General features: G+C 32.7%; 2 protein-coding genes and 1 pseudogene across 2 annotated transcripts; 2 read left to right on the forward strand and 1 right to left on the reverse strand.

Annotated features, from left to right (window-relative positions):
- The first annotated feature begins 35 nt into the window (after positions 1-35).
- LOC134262450 (eukaryotic peptide chain release factor subunit 1-like) lies at positions 36-4,405 on the forward strand (annotated as a pseudogene).
- Positions 4,404-9,381, reverse strand: LOC134262439 (L-seryl-tRNA(Sec) kinase-like). Its single transcript, XM_062744836.1, has 6 exons — positions 9,257-9,381; positions 8,094-8,318; positions 7,497-7,743; positions 7,044-7,248; positions 5,278-5,459; positions 4,404-4,837 (listed from the first exon to the last, which is right to left on the reverse strand). Exons 2-6 carry the CDS (start codon positions 8,298-8,300, stop codon positions 4,662-4,664), a joined length of 1,017 nt encoding a protein of 338 aa, XP_062600820.1. The 5' UTR covers positions 8,301-8,318; positions 9,257-9,381; the 3' UTR covers positions 4,404-4,661.
- Positions 9,382-9,552: 171 nt separating this feature from the next.
- On the forward strand, positions 9,553-17,896 carry LOC134262418 (eukaryotic peptide chain release factor subunit 1). Its single transcript, XM_062744814.1, has 11 exons — positions 9,553-9,875; positions 10,266-10,441; positions 11,272-11,411; positions 11,976-12,114; positions 12,396-12,586; positions 12,961-13,090; positions 13,191-13,346; positions 14,396-14,460; positions 15,123-15,195; positions 15,653-15,727; positions 15,962-17,896. The coding sequence occupies exons 1-11, from the start codon at positions 9,778-9,780 to the stop codon at positions 16,048-16,050; spliced, it is 1,332 nt and encodes a 443-aa protein (XP_062600798.1). The 5' UTR covers positions 9,553-9,777; the 3' UTR covers positions 16,051-17,896.
- Positions 17,897-20,668: the final 2,772 nt, after the last annotated feature.

Raw genomic sequence — 20,668 nt, forward strand, 5'->3', positions numbered from 1 at the left:
CAGTAGGTAAGGACAAAATCACTATAACGATTAAGTGGCAAGAAATTGAGTCATCGGGGATTTACAACTGTCAAAAATGGCAGAGGCTAAGAATGAGTTTGTTGCCTTTGCAAACTCCGATTCGGATGTTGAACTATGGAGAATGAAAAAACTTGTCCAGAGTTTGGATAGTGCCAGAGGGTAAGATGCATGATATTGTCAGAGCTTTGGATATTGAATTATTTGTTTACTGGTACTAACTTTCAGATTTGTTTAACATTCCAAAGATGTTTCTAACGATAAAAACTAAAAAGAAAGCACTGTATCTGTGACTGTGTACATGTATAATAAAATATTTATCATTAAGCATACTTATTTTCTATACCTGTTTGTAGAAATGGAACAAGCATGATCTCTCTGATTATACCGCAAAATGGACAACTCCCAATTGTTAACAAAATGTTGACAGAAGAAATGGGAACAGCTTCACGAATCAAGAGCAGGGTGAATAGGCAGTCAGTGCAGAGTGCAATATCATCAGTACAGCAGAGACTGAAACTCTATAAAGCAGGTGAAATAATCAGATGAACAATTAAATGCTGGTGATAAAAAAAACCATCTTAAAATATGTAATCAATTTTACCTGTCGTACTTGAAAACGTCATCTGAAGCAGATGAAATTTTACTAATAATGAATGATTCGTCAATTATTTAAGTATTTTCAGATTAGTTGGCTTGCAGGGATAGATTTCAACCTTGATTACTAAACTAGTAATTGGATTTTGATTTGATGCTGTAATGTGCTGGTTAAAAATTGATTATTAAACAAATAAAATGTTTAATTTTTATTTTACAAACTTGTAGTTCCAAAGAATGGACTTGTGATTTTTTGTGGAACCATTATCACTGATGACGGAAAGGAAAAACTTGTGAACATTGACTTTGAGGCCTATCGCCCAATCAATCGCTCCCTTTATCTCTGTGACAACAAGTTTCACACCGAGGTATGGAATTTATATTTTACATATACTGCAGATATATCTAGCTAGCAACTGTACTGATTTACATTAAAATTTTTGAGACGTCATGATACATGTACACTGAATTCTCAAATTTCCTATTTAATTAATAAATATTTTTCTTTTGATTTTATTAATTTTAGTTATTTTAACTTCAATTGCTTGACATATTTTTAAGTGTTGATCGAAATATGTTGTATTTTTTTAGCTGTTAAGGGCGTGACTAACCGATGACAGCAAATATGGTTTCATCATAATGGATGGGAAAGGTGCCCTGTTTGCAACTCTCTGTGGGGATCACAAAGAAATTATTCAAAAATTTTCTGTGGAACTACCACCAAAGCATGGTAAGGGATATGTTTTATATTGACTTCTGATAATCATATATTTAGAGGACACTCCTATCATACGATGCACTATGATTATGGAAGATGATTAATGTAAAGAAAGACTGACTTCTATTTATTTTCAACATTGAGTGAAAGTCTGACTTTTAAAGTGCATTTTCATAAATTTAAAATTTCTTTCATTTCAGGAAGGGGAGGTCAGTCAGCTGCACGAATGGGAAGAATAAGAATGGAGAAGAGACATAACTTTGTGAGGAAGGTCGCTGAGACTGCAGTCAAAGTGTTCATCACTGAGGACAAACCAAACGTCTCCGGTCTTATACTGGCAGGCTCTGCCCACTTTAAGGTGGAGCTCAGCCAAACTGACCTTCTGGATCCGGTAATTTCATTTGTTTTTAACTTTCATTTAGATATTTTTGCATTAGGCATGCCAATACCATGATCTCTGCAACTGTCTGGTTATAAGAGAAAACCTACACTGGGGGCCAAAAAGGGGTCTTAGCTGAACTTGTCCTTTTCATTATGACCCAAAAATTCACACAATTTCTTCCAATAAATGCAATGAATATACACATGTACTTCATCATTTGAAGGTATGTCTGTAAAGTCATGTACATTTCTCTTGTTAATAGATGAAAATACTAGTACATGCTTGCTAGTATACGGGTATTGTAATGAACATTGCTTCAGCAAAAGTCAAGCCAAATACATTATGTATAGATTTCCTTTTGAATGGTTTGAATTTGTTTTCCAGAGACTACAAAAAGCAATCATTAAGGTAGTAGACATTAACTATGGAGGAGAGAGTGGATTCAACGAGGCTGTCAATCTATCAGCAGATGTGTTGGGGAACATTAAGTTCATTAGAGAGAAAAATCTGCTAGGTACGTACAAAAAAAAAACTACAAACTACAGGGTTGATGTTCAGTAATAGCATTTCAGATAGTACTCAACACTAATAATAACAATAATTTTGCCAACATGAGATTGAATGTCCATATAAAAGAAGTTTACTTGCAATATGATTGATTATATGGGGGGGGGATGAACAAATAGGAGCAAATGTACTGTTTACTGTTAAACATGCATGTAGCAAATATGCTTGTAATGAATTGATGCTGATAGTGAAATGTCATTATAGTGTCCAGCATAATTGTTCCAAGTTACATGTATTTTAATTCCTCAGTGCTATAATTTTATGATTTGTTGACATCTTCTGTAGATTTTCTTTCCTTGCTCTGCCTTACTGTTAACAGCAGTGATAATCTTCTATTACAGATAGCTACTTTGAGGAGATTGCTCAGAACACAGGGAAGTACTGCTTTGGAGTGGATGACACGCTGACTGCCCTGGAGGCCGGGGCCGTGGAGACACTGGTGGTGTGGGAAAATCTAGACGTCACTCGCTACGTCATGTCCAACCACAAAGACAACAGTACGTACCAGTGGTGAATAGTTAAACAAGATTGATTTTGAAGAATAATTTGAAACCAATCTTGCTTTTCTAAAGGGAGACCAACTGTGGGTTTCTGACCATGAAAATACAGTGTGTTTTGAAAATCTGTTTTCAAATTATTATATCATATTTAATCTTTATTTGACAGGTAAAAGTACCCTGTTTTTGAAACCAGAGCAACAGATGGACAGGACTTTTTTCCTTGACAAAGAGGTAACACATTCTTCCAATCTTATTAAAATTAGATCTTTGATCCACTCAAAGGAGCAGATTAAAGATCTAATTTTATTAGATCGCACATTCTTCATAATACTAAATGTATAACCATTTTCTGTCAAATTTACCTCAAACATTGAACAGTAAATTTGAAAAATCTATTTTATTTTGTAGACTGGTGTCGAATTGGAAATAGTAGAGGAGATGTCATTGGTTGAATGGCTTGTCAACAACTACAAGTCATTTGGTAACATTTTTTATAATAATCATTTTTTTTATTAAATTTAAAAAGATCTGTATAATGCAATCCTCAGTAGCTCTCTTACTCCTTGATGAGCAATATGACATCAACCAGGACATATAGAGAAACTTACCCCTTCATTATAATAATATAATTTTAAGCAACGTTTCCTCTTCTAATATTCATGTCATTAGTATGACAATGCATTAAACCTTCCAAAATTAAGTTAATGAATGACCAGTAAAACATCTTTACATTAGGTTCTCATCTTGAAATTGTGACAGACAAGACCCCAGAAGGAGCCCAGTTTGTGCGTGGTTTTGGTGGCCTTGGAGGTAAGGGGTATTGCATACTGGATATAAATAACTGTTGTTGGTAGAATTTGAAATTAGTTAATTGACCATTTTATATTGACCTATACATACAGCTGCACTTTAAATTAAATATGATTGCAATTCTGAATTGCAGTAATTGTTATCAAATTTATCAATTATTTTGCTGACTGTGAAAGAAGTTAAATGTATCTTATTTAATAAAATAGCACAATCACATGTATAAAATCAGATAAATTATATCACACCATTATTTTCAGAATGATAAACTTGTGTGCATTCTCCAAAAACTCCAACTTCTAATTTTCATTAAATCCTTTGAAAACTCTGCTTTAATACTAAGGCTTTCACCAATTTATGCACTGCTGAGAAAGAAATGGCTTTTTATCAGGAGTCCATGACAATTTTATGAAGAAACAGATGCAGTTGTTATTATCCAAATGAGGGTCAGACTTCAAGCTTTTTGTTATATCTAGAATTCTGTATTTACAGGATTGCTGAGATACAAGATGGAGTTCCAGAGCTCGGACGATCTCTCCAATCTGGACTTTGATCTGGATTTAGATGACTATTAAAACAAACAACATGACTGATTGACGAAATGGAAACTTAATGACAATGTAATGATCAAGTCATATCTGCACTCTACATATTTTTGCTTTCTAGTTTGTCTTTGAATTATATGCATTTTTCATTGTCATGATTTTTTTTACATTTATTTATATTTTTTCAGACACTGTACCCTTTCTTGGAGACCTTTTTCTCTGTAGCACCAAAAAAGTGAACTAAAAGAACTGTGTTTCTACTTGTGTATTTAATCATTGAACATATACTTGATTCAACAATAAAATCTACTATTGCACATAACCTTTGTTTGTGTTGATCTTGGAACATTTGTGTTGATTTAATGAAAAATTAAATGATCTTGCTGGATATCCCAATAAAACAAATGTCTCATTTTCACATGATCATGAGGTACCTTGATTCACTCTTGGGAAATTTTTGTCCTGGACTACACAGTATTTCACTTAGTGGTTACTAAAATCGATTTGTAGAAGTGTGTACCGGTACATCATCCAAAACCATAAGCACCAAGCTTTTCTTGAAAAACATCCCTTATTTTGACGAGTAACTCTTCATCAGAACTAAAATACACCATTCCTCTCTTCAGGTCCTGTAGAATGTCTGATTTACAGCAACTTAAACAGGAAGATAGAGACTTCATGTGATTTTTGTCTGTATTTTGACCTGAAACAAATAAACCTGGTGATAAAAAATAAGTATCAGGTAATGGTTTACTGGTACATGTATAACAAATCACTCCCTTGCTTCCTTTGGTATTAGGAGAGGGGAGAGAGAGACTGCAAAGGAGCAGCATTAAATGGGTTACAAAGCTAGGAAGCTAGAATGCAAGAACAGCAAAGAAAAGAGATTTGGGGAAACAAAGCAAGGGATGGAGGCTATAAAGCAAGACTGGGGGCAACAAGCAAGGGTATGAACAAGGGGACAAAAAAAGGAGCACAAACATCCTAACAAGGAGAAGTAGCAAGTGGCTCTATCAGTGCACCATGATTGTTGGGGGAAAAAATAGGATAAAATTTTTGTAAACTAAAGATTGTAAACAAAGATTGACAAAAAATTGAAGTCCAACAATGTTTAAAAATAAATTGTTGAACTGGTAGACCTACCCCTGGCCTGACACATGTACTCAGCTATCAGTTTTCTCATAACAATGTCAGCCTGGTGAATGACATTCTCACTACTGATTTGTCTGTCTATCTCTTTAGAAGTTTGATCCAGTTCCTCCATTACCGGCATAGATGGATCTGATAAGGCTTTTGACATTAGCTCCAACACTTGATTTGCTGAACTGAAATTTTAAACAAAATATTTGCATGTATTTTTTTTTTACAGTTAAAATTCTGAAAAAATACCTTGTTATACATGTACAGCTAAAGGTGCGGAGAGAGAGAGAGAGCTCTTATTGAGGCCCAATCCTAACTGAGTAATAAAATATAACTCAGAATTCATGATATGAAAAGAAAATCTTTCTTATGTCCTGAAGCGTTTACATGAGATCTTTTCTAGTTCAGTGGTTCTAACTTTATGGTGTTAAAACCAAAGCAGAATGACAGGGGCATTACAAGATGTTATATATATTACATAATTTTATATAGATGGGATATATAATCAATTCCATTGAAGTGTACCCTTTTGCATTAAGTCACAACCTATTTTGACAGCTGTGCTCAGTAAATTGTATGAGGGGTGATCAAAAAGTTCACGAACAAATTGAACAACTTCCTTAAAACAAATAAAATTAGGTTTAAGTGTTCATTATTTTTTAAAGAAGCCCTCTCTGATTTTAATGCATATCTGCAAGCGTTCTACACATGCGCGAATCACGTGATCCAGGGGGTCACGTGACATGCCCTGAAGCATTTTGTTCATAGATGCTATAATATTTTTCCAAGTCTTATATTTCTTACCATGCAAGTTGATTTTTATAAAAAGAAGGATCCATTTGTCAGAAATGACCAAATCTCGAAGATAGGATGGTTGGATAAGGATATCCTTTCCCAGAAAGAAGATGGTGACCATCATAACCCGATATCTCTGTCTTAGGAACGTTGTTTATCAAATATAGATTTTAGTCATACGGGGCCTTCTTTTTATCATATTTAATATGTTAAAAGTCAAAATTAAAAGATATTTTAGGGATTTAATAATAATAATATTGTTAAGATATTCAATCTTTTTTTGAACTGTAACTTTGCAATCTTTCATGACAAATTGCCTAACAAAGGACACATCTCTTCTCCAGTTTGCTTTCGCTGGCGGTACAAAACAAACGTCATTTCTAACCATCTCCCTCCCTTAACCAAAACAATCAATCCAATTTATGATTTTACGTCTGGAAAGTATATTTTCTTCATAAACCTTGTACAAATTATTAGAAGGTACTTTAAAGGAATTTCCACATTATATGTTAAACTTTACAGCCGTTCGTTGATCGAGTAAGACCGAGACAACCATTTTTCGTCACAAGTAACCTGCATATTGCGTCATTTTCACACTGTGACGTCACAATGATGAAGAAAATCAATACTTTTCATATGCTATTTATAGAGCATGTGCATGACTATAGGTGTGTCAAATTTCATTCTGATCTGAATCGTGGTTTTGAAAATATAGAGATAGTTTGCGAACTTTTTGATCACCCCTCGTACACGCCTTCTAACTGCAAGCTTCATGATTGGTACTTTCTTCTTATCCCTGATTGGTTTGCTTGTGCAATAAACTATTTCAGGAAAAAAAACAAACAAGAAACATCAATCTTGTAGTTAGTAGGTGTGTTCCATTTACCTTGAGCGCAGCTGATTAAATAGGTTGTGATTTAATGCAAAATGGTACACTTCACTGGAATTGATAATAAGATGACTATACTACTTACTCCTCTAATGCCTCTGAACTCACATTGGTGTTTATTTTGATTGAGTACTTCTCCCAGCTATTTTGTTCTGGGTCAGGGGCTTCAAATCTGGCTGCCATATTGAGAATGACATCCTCAGGGACTTGTCCCAAAGAACGCTGTCTGTTTCTGATCAACGCCAAATCAGTGTCACATTTGATGTGTACCTGACAAAACCCAACCTTGTCTGCCAGAAAAAAAGGAAGAAAAATCATTTTCATGCTTTCAGTTTCTTTATAGATTTGGAACAAATGTTACATATTTTCACAAATGGCTAAAGAAAATTCTGTTATAGAGCATTAACCCTTTCACAATAACTGCAGTACTTCTCCTTTGCAGGGCGCATTAATGATGCTTTATAGAGTTTTTGTCGATAGATAATTTTGACCTGCAAAAGAATAGTACTGTTAAAGGGTTTATAGTTTGAAAACTTACATTTCCTAGTAAGCTGATAATACTTGTATCTCATACTGCTATAATACATATTGTCATCAATAAGTATCACAACTGCACCATTTTTCTTTCCAATCATTCTCTGCAGAAATGTCCTAAAACTTTCAAAACAGCAATCACTTTTATCTTCCATTGGCTCTGTAAACTCAGAGTCTGCTTGCAGTCTCTGTATAAGGTAAACGACAGCATTCTGAATATTTTCTCTGTATAGCTTCCAAGCATTTGGCACCTACAATGGAAATTTGCAGATATTTAACAATAATTCACACTGAATAAAAAAATGACTTAAGTTTACATAATTTAACCTGATATACCGTATACCGGTAAGTAAAATTTTTAGCGAGGATTTAATTTTGGCATTATTAGCTAGGGTGCTAAGATCGCTAAAATTGAATATCGCTAAAATTTAATTGCATTTTATTCATAATAGCTTCATTAGTGAGCATTTTAAAACCACTTAAATTTATCACTGAAAATATAATACCAATTTTTATACAGAAATCACTAAATTTGCTTCTCACTAAAATTTCCACTTATATGCTTTTAAGTGCAAATTATAATATTTTTCAGACCTCATACCTCTTTTTCAATTATATGTTTCTCTGTATCTGAAGGAATTATATCATCATATGATACCAACATCCAATCGAAGGACTCTGCATTTTTCTCCTGTTCTTGTCCACTCCCTGCTGTGTTAATTGTTTGATTCCTTATAAGGCTTTTTGCAAAAGTAGATTTTCCACTCCCCGGAATTCCACACAGGACAGCAATACAGACATCCAGCATTGTTTGACAAAATATAACCTATAAAATCAAATGCAATATCTTATTTAAATTTGAACAAAAGGTTGAAAGTATAATTTATATCAAAATTTTGCCTTTTACACTACAAAACAGAAATACCGTACACTTAATTGAAATAATTCAATGGTCATAGAATATACTGAACCAGCTGACAGTACTAGTTGGTTAGGTGCATGTGGTTTATTTGATATCCTCACAAGCCAACTACAACAAGCCAACCTAGAAAGACTGATACACCTGATTTGACTACACTATTGTCGTTAAGTACCATTAGGAAGTCAATTTAATAATTTATATGGTTCAGGCATGCTTTTACTTGAAAAAAAAAATCTGAGTAATTAAAACAATGTTGAAGCATAATTGTAACGACCAAGAAGTACTGTAAGCAACTGCATACATCACAAAGATATTTTAATGCCTTAACATGTCTCACTCTGATATTACTTTGCTCACTGACTGTTGTTTGCTTTATTGATAAATCTGCTCATTCCTATGCAACAGGCCCAACTTGCTTTACAGTTATATTCTTTAAAAACAAAGTATGCCCCTCTGTTTACATTAACACCCCCCTGAGTTTAGCCAAGGGATTTATATACCACATGATTGTATTTCTTAAGTCCCTAGTCTAGCTAGTATCATGCATTTATGATTTTTTAAAAGAAAAAAATAAATCTTTAAAAAAATCAAAGGTAAAGACACTCAGACTCAATACAATCAAATAACAAAGGCATTAAAATGGTAATGAACTTGTAAGAATGATATACATACATGTACACTGTAAATGACAACTAGAATGTAAGCCACTTTGATGAGTTGATCTGCACTGTGTATAGCTGTTACTTTCATCAATATAAGCTGGTAAATATACATGTAAGTATTTTATTTTGTTTGTATTTTGTTTGCATGTGCCTGTATAAAAACTTCTCATCAAAACAAACCTATGTCATTTTTTAGCAACACCGTCTGCTGTCGAACTATCTATATTGCTCTGTTTACAGTTTAGGTCAATGGGTGGACATGGGCGCAGCCATTGTGACCTTTGACATTAGGATCCGCACAAAATGGAACAGATATTAATAAAATGGTGTCATTTTCTAAAAATATTACTGAAATTTATACGTTTTGTTTACCAAAGGAACAAAAATGATTGAAGAAATTATTTTTCAAAAATAATGTTGAAAATCTATCCAATCAAATAGCAACAATTTTTTGGTGCAATGATGATGACGTCACATACACCTCACATGGTCAATGGCGAAGTGTGGTCGTTGGCATTTCACCACATAAGAAAACAAAAAGGAAGCGTAAAATTGAATCAATTGGACATCAGAAAGGAAAAATCGTGAATCAGGGAGTCCTAAATAATTTTCTGGTGTTCTTTGACTGCTTTTTAAGCCGGCGGGTTACGATTTATTCCCGCCATACGGTAAATTGTTAATCTTAGTCGAGTGTCACAAACATGGCATCGAACGGTGTAGACGGAGAAAGCAGTGCTGATCGAAATGTTGAGATATGGAAGATCAAGAAGCTTATAAAGAGTTTAGAAGCTGCAAGAGGGTAAGCTATTTACTCATTCTCATTTCTTGACAAAGAAACTTTAAAAAAAACTGGACTGACCCTGTTTGGTCTGGATTTTTAAACTTTTGACTTGTTTGACATACAATTTTCATTTGAAATGTGAACCATGTTATTTAAATCGGATGAAATTAAAATTATAAGTATAAAATAGGATCGAATAATATGTGTCACAGCTAATGTGAAATGTGAGAAATTTCCACTTTGATTCGAAGTACATTCAGAGAAATTGGATATGTAAAAAGTTTTAATTATTACAAAATAAACCTCTTCAATACTTTTAATGATTATCAATCGAAAAGTGCAGTAAATTATTTTCTTTGTTAATAGATGGTAGAAACATATTCAAATGTTGAAAAACTAATTTTACAGAAATGGTACGAGCATGATTTCATTAATCATTCCACCAAAGGATCAAATCTCCAGAATTGCCAAAATGTTGGCTGATGAATTTGGAACCGCATCCAATATCAAGAGTAGAGTAAACCGCTTGTCCGTGCTGGGAGCCATTACATCTGTACAACAGAGGTTGAAGCTGTACAACAAAGGTAAAACTAAAAGGAAAAGAAAAGAATTATAGGGCTGTCCCTAAGATCTGGGGGCCAGGTAGTTTCCCACGAATAAATAATATTCTGGGATTTCCCCAAACCCCTTTCTACTCTTTTAACGTCTCCTGCAATTTCAATTCTCAAGGAAACGCAACCCTAATAAGGATGTAAAAAAAATTGTTTCATGAAGAGAAGAAATTATAAATCAAACATGTCAAAGAAAATGTCAAGGAAATAGTTATTTGAATAAGATGTAATCATTGTTTCAAGTTCATCAGAGAATTATGACCAGACCCATGACTTACGAATGTATAGTTAATTACACTTAACACTTGAACTTAGATGGTTTCTAACAATTTTAACCAACTCCTTTCCTGCTGAATACACCAATTAAAAGCGATGCAGAATGCACTTATGTAGGAGTTTCTAATAATTATTTTCGTTTTGCATTTTACACTTTAAAAATCTGAAGATGGTCCCACAAAAATAGCGTTGCAGCTGTTAAATGTTTGAGTTAGGTCTATAAATGATATGATAAAACCTCTGGATTTATGAATACTTTCTCACTGAATTTAAAAGGCTATAGTCTTTTATCCCGCAGCCTCTCCCTCATTTTTTCCAGTATATCCCATTTGTGAACATTTACCTTGTTAGAAATATCCTTTCCAATAAACCACTCTTTGCTAAAGGTACATAATCATAAAACATAATACATAGGAAGTGGCTTGAGGAATTGTTGAAGCCAAAATACATAGCAGTGTAATAGTTATGACAGAGACAAACATAAAAGGTTGACTTTCTGATGTATCTTGTACTTCTCCACTTTTCAGTTCCACCCAATGGATTAGTGATATACTGTGGTACCATTGTAACAGATGAAGGCAAGGAGAAGAAAGTGAACATAGACTTTGAACCTTTCCGGCCCATTAATACATCCCTGTATTTATGTGATAACAAATTCCACACAGAGGTTAGTAGTTAAGGCAGGGATTTCTTTTTTTTTTTGGTCAACCTAGAGAAAGCTGCTCTGTACAAACTCCATTTCTGCAGCAAATTCATATGTAATTTTATGTAAAAGTCATTTTATCATGTGTTTGCTTCATTGCATAGTGGATGTGGCTCATAAGATATAATTTTCAGATCTATAATGGTTTATATGTTTAATTGATCAGACAGTCAAATTATGCGGAATTACATCTATAAAACTGTAAATCATGAAATAGCTTGATGTAAAATTTGTTAAAAAGAATTCTTTCCGATTAGATATGTTTTTTATCCATCTTATTCCCCACATCAAGCCTCTAGGATAATAACACACAATTGAAGTAAAAAGTTGTACCCATGCAAGACCAACCATAAACCATGGAAAATCCTATTTTAATCTATTTGCATAAATTAAAAGTCAGCTAATTTAACATGGCAGTATGTGTCATTACATCAGTAAACTTAAGATATATGTAGATAGGTAAACGTAAGGATAAAAACTTTTTTCTTGTTATTCCTCTTTTCTTAGATTTTCTCTTTTATGTTGTAGGCATTGACAGCATTGTTAGCGGATGACAACAAATTTGGTTTTATTGTGATGGACGGTAATGGAGCATTGTTTGGGACTTTATCAGGAAACACGAGAGAAGTCCTACACAAATTCACAGTTGATTTACCCAAGAAACATGGTAAAAATTTTATTTGGTTTCATTTTTCTGGTTGATCCCTCATGGAAATAAAAGGGATTGTTAAGTGTCATAGTCAATAGAAAATAAGAATTGGAAAAGATAATAATTAAAAAATATTGTTAGGAAAGAGGAAATGTTACATAAGGATTAAATTCAATTAGAAGTGTATGTGTGGAGAAAAAAGTCAATTTTTTATGAGAGGGATAGAAATGTTCTTGCTTACTTTATTTACTTTAAAATCAGGGGCTATGAACAGTTCATCACCTTTTTCAACATTTCAGGTAGAGGAGGTCAGTCTGCACTGCGTTTTGCCCGTTTACGTATGGAGAAACGTCACAACTATGTCAGGAAAGTTGCAGAAGTTGCTGTACAGCTGTTCATTACCAACGACAAGCCAAACATTGCTGGGCTAGTATTAGCCGGATCAGCCGATTTCAAAACGGAACTCAGTCAATCAGACATGTTTGATCCAGTAAGTTTTTCTGGTCTTTTGACTATCAAGGATTTAAGCTTATCAAATAATTTAGCAGTGTTTTCCCCAAGAGCTGCCTACCAGCCAAATTGACCACTTAAGTTGATAAAAATATGTTATACCACTCTGTCAAAAAAAAGTCAGATTTGATTGTAAAGTCCATAGGAATTTGTTCATAAATGTCAACCCAAAGCCTGTAAGAATTGATTTTTACTTTAAAAGAAAGAGAAAACACTGATTTAGTAAGACAATGATCCATTATGAGATATTGTTGCTAAATGAGTGTGTAATGTAAATGAGCGTGAGATGTTAAATGCTTCTGAGATCAAACCATAGTATAGGGAAGTTTAATATAATAACATTACTTCACACAGAGATTACAAGCCAAGATCATCAAAATTGTTGATGTATCTTATGGAGGAGAAAACGGTTTCAACCAGGCCATTGAACTAGCGACAGATTCTCTCGCAAATGTGAAATTCATACAAGAAAAGAAACTCATAGGTATGGAACCCATTACTAAGAATTGTAAATTACGTGTAAAATTTCATGTTGAAATAAAAAGTATAATCATTAAGTTTTAATCAATTTTAATTGATTGTAGGTCGTTACTTTGACGAGATCTCACAAGACACAGGGAAATATTGTTTTGGTGTGGACGATACTTTGAAGGCATTAGAAATGGGAGCCGTGGACATTCTAATCGTCTGGGAGAATTTAGACGTCACAAGATACGTGCTGAAGAATCATGCTACAGATGGTAAGATAATGGCCAATGTAACTTAAAGGTACTTGGACACAGATTTGAAGTCATTTTTTTCTCTATAATATAACGAATTATATATCTTAATAGCATTTCACACAAAAATTGATTAAAAATCTTATTTCATTTAAAAGTTATTAAAACTTCATATTTTTTGGCGGGTTTGATTGACACATCCTTGCACTTTTACAAATTTTAATTTTACTCTTAATACTTAGGAAAAGAGGCAATCTTGTTGTGCATGAATGAAAAATATTAATACTACAATCCAGAAAATTCAGAGTAGACATGTTCGAAAGCAAAATAAACACACAATATATTCTCAGTCCGTGCAGTTGTGGTGAGCAGACTTTGACAATTGAACGCACCCGGTGAAATCAAAACATCAACAAAAACAGAGTTCCTGCCTTGTTTACAAAAACTGTGTACATAACACGAGTGTGATCGATTTGCACACACGACTTAGCTCGGAATGACGATACTTGTGAAGGGGTTTTGCTTTCTAACATTTCTACTCCGAATAAAATTATTTTTCTGGATTAAAGTTTTAATATGTCTCATTAAAACACAACAAGATTGCCATTTTTCTGAAGGATTAAGAATAAAATTAAAATACGTGAAAGTGCAAGGATGTGTCAATCAAACCCGCCAAAAAATTTGAAGTTTTAATAACTTTTAAATGAAATAAGATTTTTAATTAATTTTTGTGTGAAGTGCTAATAAAATATATAATTCGTCATATTACTGTGTAGTATACAGAAAATATTAACTTCAAATCTGTGTCCAAGTGCCTTTAAAATATGCCGCAACCCAAGTGAGAAAAATGACCTAGTTTTCTGTCAGTTCACTTCTGTAATCTAATGCAAGCAGTATCTAAGTCAAAGCAATGTAATTTTTTATTGACATGTGCATTTCAGCGTATGTATTATCTTTTAGTTATAAAAGCGAAAGTACAGTATGTTCAAAAGTTTTTCTGTAGAGAATTCAACCTTGCTACACCTCCAAAGAAAGCATTTACCTACACATTTTTTTCTTATTTTTTTCAGTGGAGAATATTCTTTTCCTTCGGCCTGAGCAAGAAAAAGACAAAACCCACTTTATAGATAAAGATGTAAGTATTGGATAGCAATTTATAAGATAGTATTATATACCTGTACATTTTCTTTAATATTATTTTCTGAAAACTGCTCAGGTACTTTATAACATCCCTTTTTTGTCACTATAAGTGAAGCAAAATTTAAAATTTTTTCTTTAAAAGTTTCCTTTAGTCTTAGCTATCAGAAATATACACAAGTATGAAATTATTGCATTCAGACCATTTCATGTAACTAATTGAAAAAAAAAATTATTTACTGTATTCTCAAAGCTGCATATAGTTTGACCATTTTTGAACATATTAGAAAAACGTGACGGCAAATCATAGATGCGTAATGTAATACAAAGGTCACTGTTTCTTTCAAATCATTAGGAAGTTATAATTCTGTTGTATAATTATTTAAGTGAAATCAATGCTTATACACCATAAAAAATAGAGGCAAGATTGAAAAATACTGGCTGGAAAATTTTGCTCCCAACTTATATATAAATTTCTTTCAATCTCTCAAGATCAACATATATCTGAGAGAATTTTTTTTCAAACAATATTGAAAACAAGTGTGTTTGAGACATCCCATATAGCCTTTATTTTTGAAACAGTAATGTAAATGTATAATTGCGCAGCTTGCGCATGCTTTGCAGGTATATTTAAATAAAATGTGATAAACCTCTTTGTAGACTGGTGTAGAATTAGAATTGGCAGAGCAGATGCCCTTATTAGAGTGGTTCGCAAATAACTACAAGAATTTTGGTAAGTACGGGGTAGAAACTCCCTAAAATTACAACTCACAAATAAATGCGAGTACCAAATAAATGATCTCGCAATTTCAAAAGACAGCTCACAATTTTAAAATGAAAGTTTTTTAAAATAAATATCTTACTATCAATCTATTAAAAAAAAATCCTAATATCTGAAATGATCAATGTGTATGCCTAAAATGGGTTGAACCTGATATTTTTTCTCAGTTGAAATTTACAATGAAAAAGTCAACGTATATAGTGAATTTCGAACCCTGAAGTATCTTTTGACAATTTCAGCAATTCTTTGTGGCTATGCTACATGATGTGTTAAATCAGTTAATAAATTTCATCATTTAGTGTCAAGTTCATTTATCTTGTGAACTTCAATTTGTATGTGGTCCATCTGAATTTCTCGTGACAATTGCTTAATGAATTTTAAGGTTGAGTATGTTTTTCCCTCATGACAGGTGCCACCCTAGAAATCATCACAGACAAGTCACAAGAAGGAGCCCAGTTTGTACGAGGATTTGGTGGAATTGGAGGTCAGACATGTCATAGTATTGTTATATTTATACTGTATAATTTTGGCGTCTTTTTCTTGCAAAGTGTCATCAATTCTAATGCATAAAGTCTCTTAGGCGCACAAATTTTGATGCAAGCCACAAATTTTCCATTTTAATCAAACAGTCTGTAATTCTGTATTAATGGAAAGTGTTCAATGTGAATAATTTATGAGAACAAATTATTAATGAGAACCATATCATTTTTTTTTTCAGGAATATTACGGTATCAGATAGACTTTCAAGTGTTATCAGGGCAGGTGCTGGATGACCTGGATGATGATTTTGATCTAGATGACTACTGAAGGATTAGTCCATTCTCTTCAAAGGAACCAAATTTCACAACTGACCGACCTTGCACTCCCGCGGTGCAGGATGGGATATCGATCGTGGTTCAGTGAACGTAACATTACTGGCCTCAATTGGATGTCATATTGGGACACTGCCTCTTGCTGACGAAAAATGCTTCAGAATTTTCCAGCTATAAATTTAATGTATTTATTATTTCAGGTCTTCTTTGTTATTATTACCTAGATTTAAAAAAAAATGATGATGCAAGTCATGTTTCATGCTCATGTACAGTAAATGCAACTTTCACTGACCAGTGGCTAAGTGTATTGTATTATTTTTATTTTTACCAATATTTAAGTTGTATGTTGAATTTATGTTCATGTACATGTATGTTGATTTTGCAAAATATTTATGGTCTAGACGATGATGTTAAAATGTTAGGATGTATCTAAAAGGGTCTATTGAAGAGAAACACATGCAAGTTGATGACAACAGTACTCAATTTGCTAAGTTTTTATTCTTTTCCAAAATTTTTTTCCTAGTAATATTATTTTCAATGATAAGTCTCAGTCCTATTCTAAAAGTGCACAGTGTAGTTTAAAATTATGTATCTGATGCAATATTTTCATGCTGGCATTTATATATCCAAGCTGGCTTCATTGATTTTAAAGCACATTCAGTACATGTAACTATCCTTAGGAAAAGTAAAATATTAAGTAATTCTTATCATAAAATAGAACAATAAGAAATGGATGTTTTCTATAACTTTCTTGTTTGTTCAGTTGTAATTTATGATTTTGTTTTATTTAAAGTTGAAAATAAAAGGTGTTTATATTAGCACTGGCCTTGTGAAAGCATATCTATGTTCTTGATCTGATGTTATTACATGAATGAATGGAGATTGGTGTATTTGTCTGTCATAATGTGTGCTTCATTCCATATGATGGACCTGTGTTATGATGGTGACATTTTAAGAGGAATCTGAAATTTGATGATGCAGTGTGCTTATATGTACACTCTATCCACATGAATTACTATTTACTTTATTTGTTATACATCTGTTAATAATTTTGTGAATTTGAGATACTGTATATTGTTATTTAAAATGCTTTGTTCAAAACTGTTGATAATGCAATATTTGCAATTTATTTACCAATTAATTTCAGTATGTCCACATCTTAAATTCACTCCTCTCCCCTCCCCTTCCCAACCCACTTTTTTTGCAAGTCAAGCAATGACAACTTGACATGTACTGTATCACTTGTGAATTAGGAGTCTGAAACTGGATTTGTCACCGAGATTTGATTTACAGAATATATGGTATGGTTATTGAATGCTTTTACCAATTATTGTCATCTTGCTCTCAAATATTTTCATGCATTTATTTCGACTTCTGGTACACTCATTTATTTTACTCAATCTAAAATGTCCAAGACCACATTTTGATTAAATTCCATTGTATCCCCTGTATATGAAATGGAGAAAGAACGACTTGGTTATAATTTATTATCTAGCAGTTGGCATTATATCAAGTATAAATCAAAAACAATTATCTGAATTCTGAGACTTGTTTACTATGTGGATTAAAACATTGATTCATTACAGATTTTATACTACCTCATGTGTCTATTAAGTTTTGACTTAGATCACAGCATGAATACAAGATGTTGCATCTGCTGAGGAAATGATGGAAGTGTTTTAGTACAATGAAGAACTAGTTATTATGTATTTATGTCTTTGCTAATTGCTTTCTGAAATCGAGAATACATTGTCTGCTATGTTCAAAGAGAAATCAAACTTGGGGACTTGGTACCCAAGTGTTTTTTAAAAGAAACACAGAATAAAACATGGTTGTCATGATTGTTTTCTTACATTTGTCAGACGTTTTGACAGTGCATTTGTAAAGACCAGTTAAATACGAGTTATCTGGTTGCAAAAGAGTAGCTTGGAGGGAAATTGTCATTTATTTACAGAACATTGATATGTTCTTAGGATTAATTTTTCAATCCTCACGTCCAAGATGATAATGAAAAAAAAACTTTTAATGAGGAAAAGTAAATTGGAAAAGGTTAAGGTCATGGACAGATCACTTAATTTAAAGTTGCTCGATGGCTGGAAGAAGGATTGTAATGAACAATAGTAGTCAAAATGAAGTACAGTAGAACTCTGTTATAAGGAAGTTGCTTCCTTTAATTGAGATTCAATTTCAATTAGATGTACAAGTATTTTTCACATAGTTTTTACAAATCAACTGAATAACAATCTTTCAGAAATTCATACTCTGAAGGAGGAAAGGTTCTTTTGCAGAAACGGATTTTACATTTATCAATGGTGTGGGGAAAAATGGCACATTTTAAGTCATAGTATCACATGCATGTCATATGTGCTGTAAAATACGACACACAGCAACAGTTATTCTCAAAAATTTTGTTTTGAAAAAAGTACCAGATAATTAAAAGCCAATGCATGTTACATAATGAATAATCTACCATATTAGCAAATTGTTTACAAAGAACTATAAAAATAAGGTTAATTCTTTTGAAGTTGCCTTTTTTACACTAAAGAGTAACGTCTAATGTTGAAACTGGAGACGATTCTTAGGCGAAAAGCAAATGGTTTCGGTTAGGGTTAGCTTAGGGTTAGGGCTAGGATATGAATTGGGGATAGGCTGTAAGGGCTAGGTCTAGGGTTATGGTTAGGTGGCCAGGGTTAGGGTTAATATAAGTGTAATGGTTTTTGGGCCGTGGATATCGGCCTGGATAGCTCAGTTGGTAGAGCACCTGACTAGAGATGCACAGGTACCGGGTTCGATTCACGGTCCAGCCATCTTTAATAAGATTCAGTTCGATGTCCTGTGTTGCAAGTTGCAACTACTATTGAAATAACGACGACTATTGAAATAATTATTTCAATAGTGGTTGAGAGTGCATCTTAATAACAAACAGGCTGCAACCATTTTTGAAATGATGTTCACTTTTGAAAAAAGATTTCAATAGTAATTGAAATAATGATTTCAAAAGTGATTCAGATAATGATTTTGATAGTTGCTGATAATTAATCCAGTACAAAAACCACATTGCAAGACATTGAAACAACTTAACTATGTGAATTATTCTTTCAAAAGAAGTTGACAATACAATTCAAAACAACACCACATTTTAATTACTACTGAAATGCATGTAACACCTACCATTGTAACAAACCGAATATTAACTTTACTATCCGTATTTTAATGCAGGTAATCCCATGAATATGAGCGACAATTTAGTTCTATACCATATTCTTTTTATGAAAAATAACCGTCTTTTTATCAGAAAGTTTGTACACAAAATTATTAGTATTCCTTCTTTTTTCTTCCATTTTAGTCCATGTATTCTAATTTCTACATCTAGATGTATTTATGATATCCTTTCCTTTCCAAATCAATGACAAAAATGAACTTTATATGACAAATTATTTCAAAATTGCATATATTAATTGATTGCCTGTTGGCCGATTCGACCAGATTCAGCGAGAGCTTGCTTTTAACATTTGCATACAAGTTTGAATTATAGATACATATAGGTCAGTTTAATAAAAAGTTACCATGTATTTGAAATTTCTACAAAAAAGGGAAAAAACAACTTTAGTTATCATATTTTTAACTCAATAAATTAGTTTCTTATGTAAGAAAGCAGAATGTGAAATTCATCCTTATATCTGTTTTAATAGTTGGGACACTTCTATGAAGCTTGCGATGTGGTCTTGGTATTGTACGTCAGCAATTGTTAAAATAATTATTTTAATATCTATTGGAATCATTGTTTAAAGCACTATTGAAATCAAAATTTCAATCACTTTTGAAATCTATATTTTAATCACTATGGAAATCTTTATTTCAAAAATGAACATTATTTCAATAGTGGTTGCAACCTGTGATATTGAAATGCATTCTCAATCACTGCTGAAATAATTATTTCAATAGTGGTCGTATTTCAATAGTTATTGCAACCTATGTTTGTTATTAAAATGCACTCTCAACCACCATTAAAATAATTATTTGAAAAGTGGTCGTATTTCAATAGTGGTTGCAACCTATGTTTATTATTAAAATGCACTCTACCACTATTGAAGTAATTATTTCAGTACTGGTCGTTATTTCAATAGTGGTTGCACCAGTCCGGATATTGTCCAAAATAATGTAAAAACAAGTTTTAAAAAAATAGCAATGTTCCATTAAGTATCGTATATCGACGTCCAGATATAGATAAACATCCTGGTATACCTTACAATGTTCTAAATCCGATTAACAGTTTTGTTCATATTTACGAAAGGTATTACACTTTCATATCCTGATTGGAGTATAGGTCAGTGCACTCTATCATATATATATATATATATATATATATATTAGGGATGTCAAATCGGTCAATTTTTAATACTCGGTTACTCGGACGTTTTTCCGATCGAGTACCCGGGTACTCGGTAAAAGTGTAAATAAATATGAACAAGTAAATTGATGAATGTAAAACATTGTAAACACTTGTAGAAATAAAACAACATGCTCTGATAGTACACGTAAAATTAATGATTTCTGTTGTAACAATGATTAGAACTTCGTGCCCGACGAAATTTTATAGAACATTTATTTAA

The sequence above is a fragment of the Saccostrea cucullata genome, unplaced genomic scaffold (genome assembly GCF_032062105.1).
Source record: "Saccostrea cucullata isolate Sc308-1 unplaced genomic scaffold, CSIRO_AGI_Scuc_v1 ctg1434, whole genome shotgun sequence".
Lineage (NCBI taxonomy): Eukaryota > Metazoa > Mollusca > Bivalvia > Ostreida > Ostreidae > Saccostrea > Saccostrea cuccullata.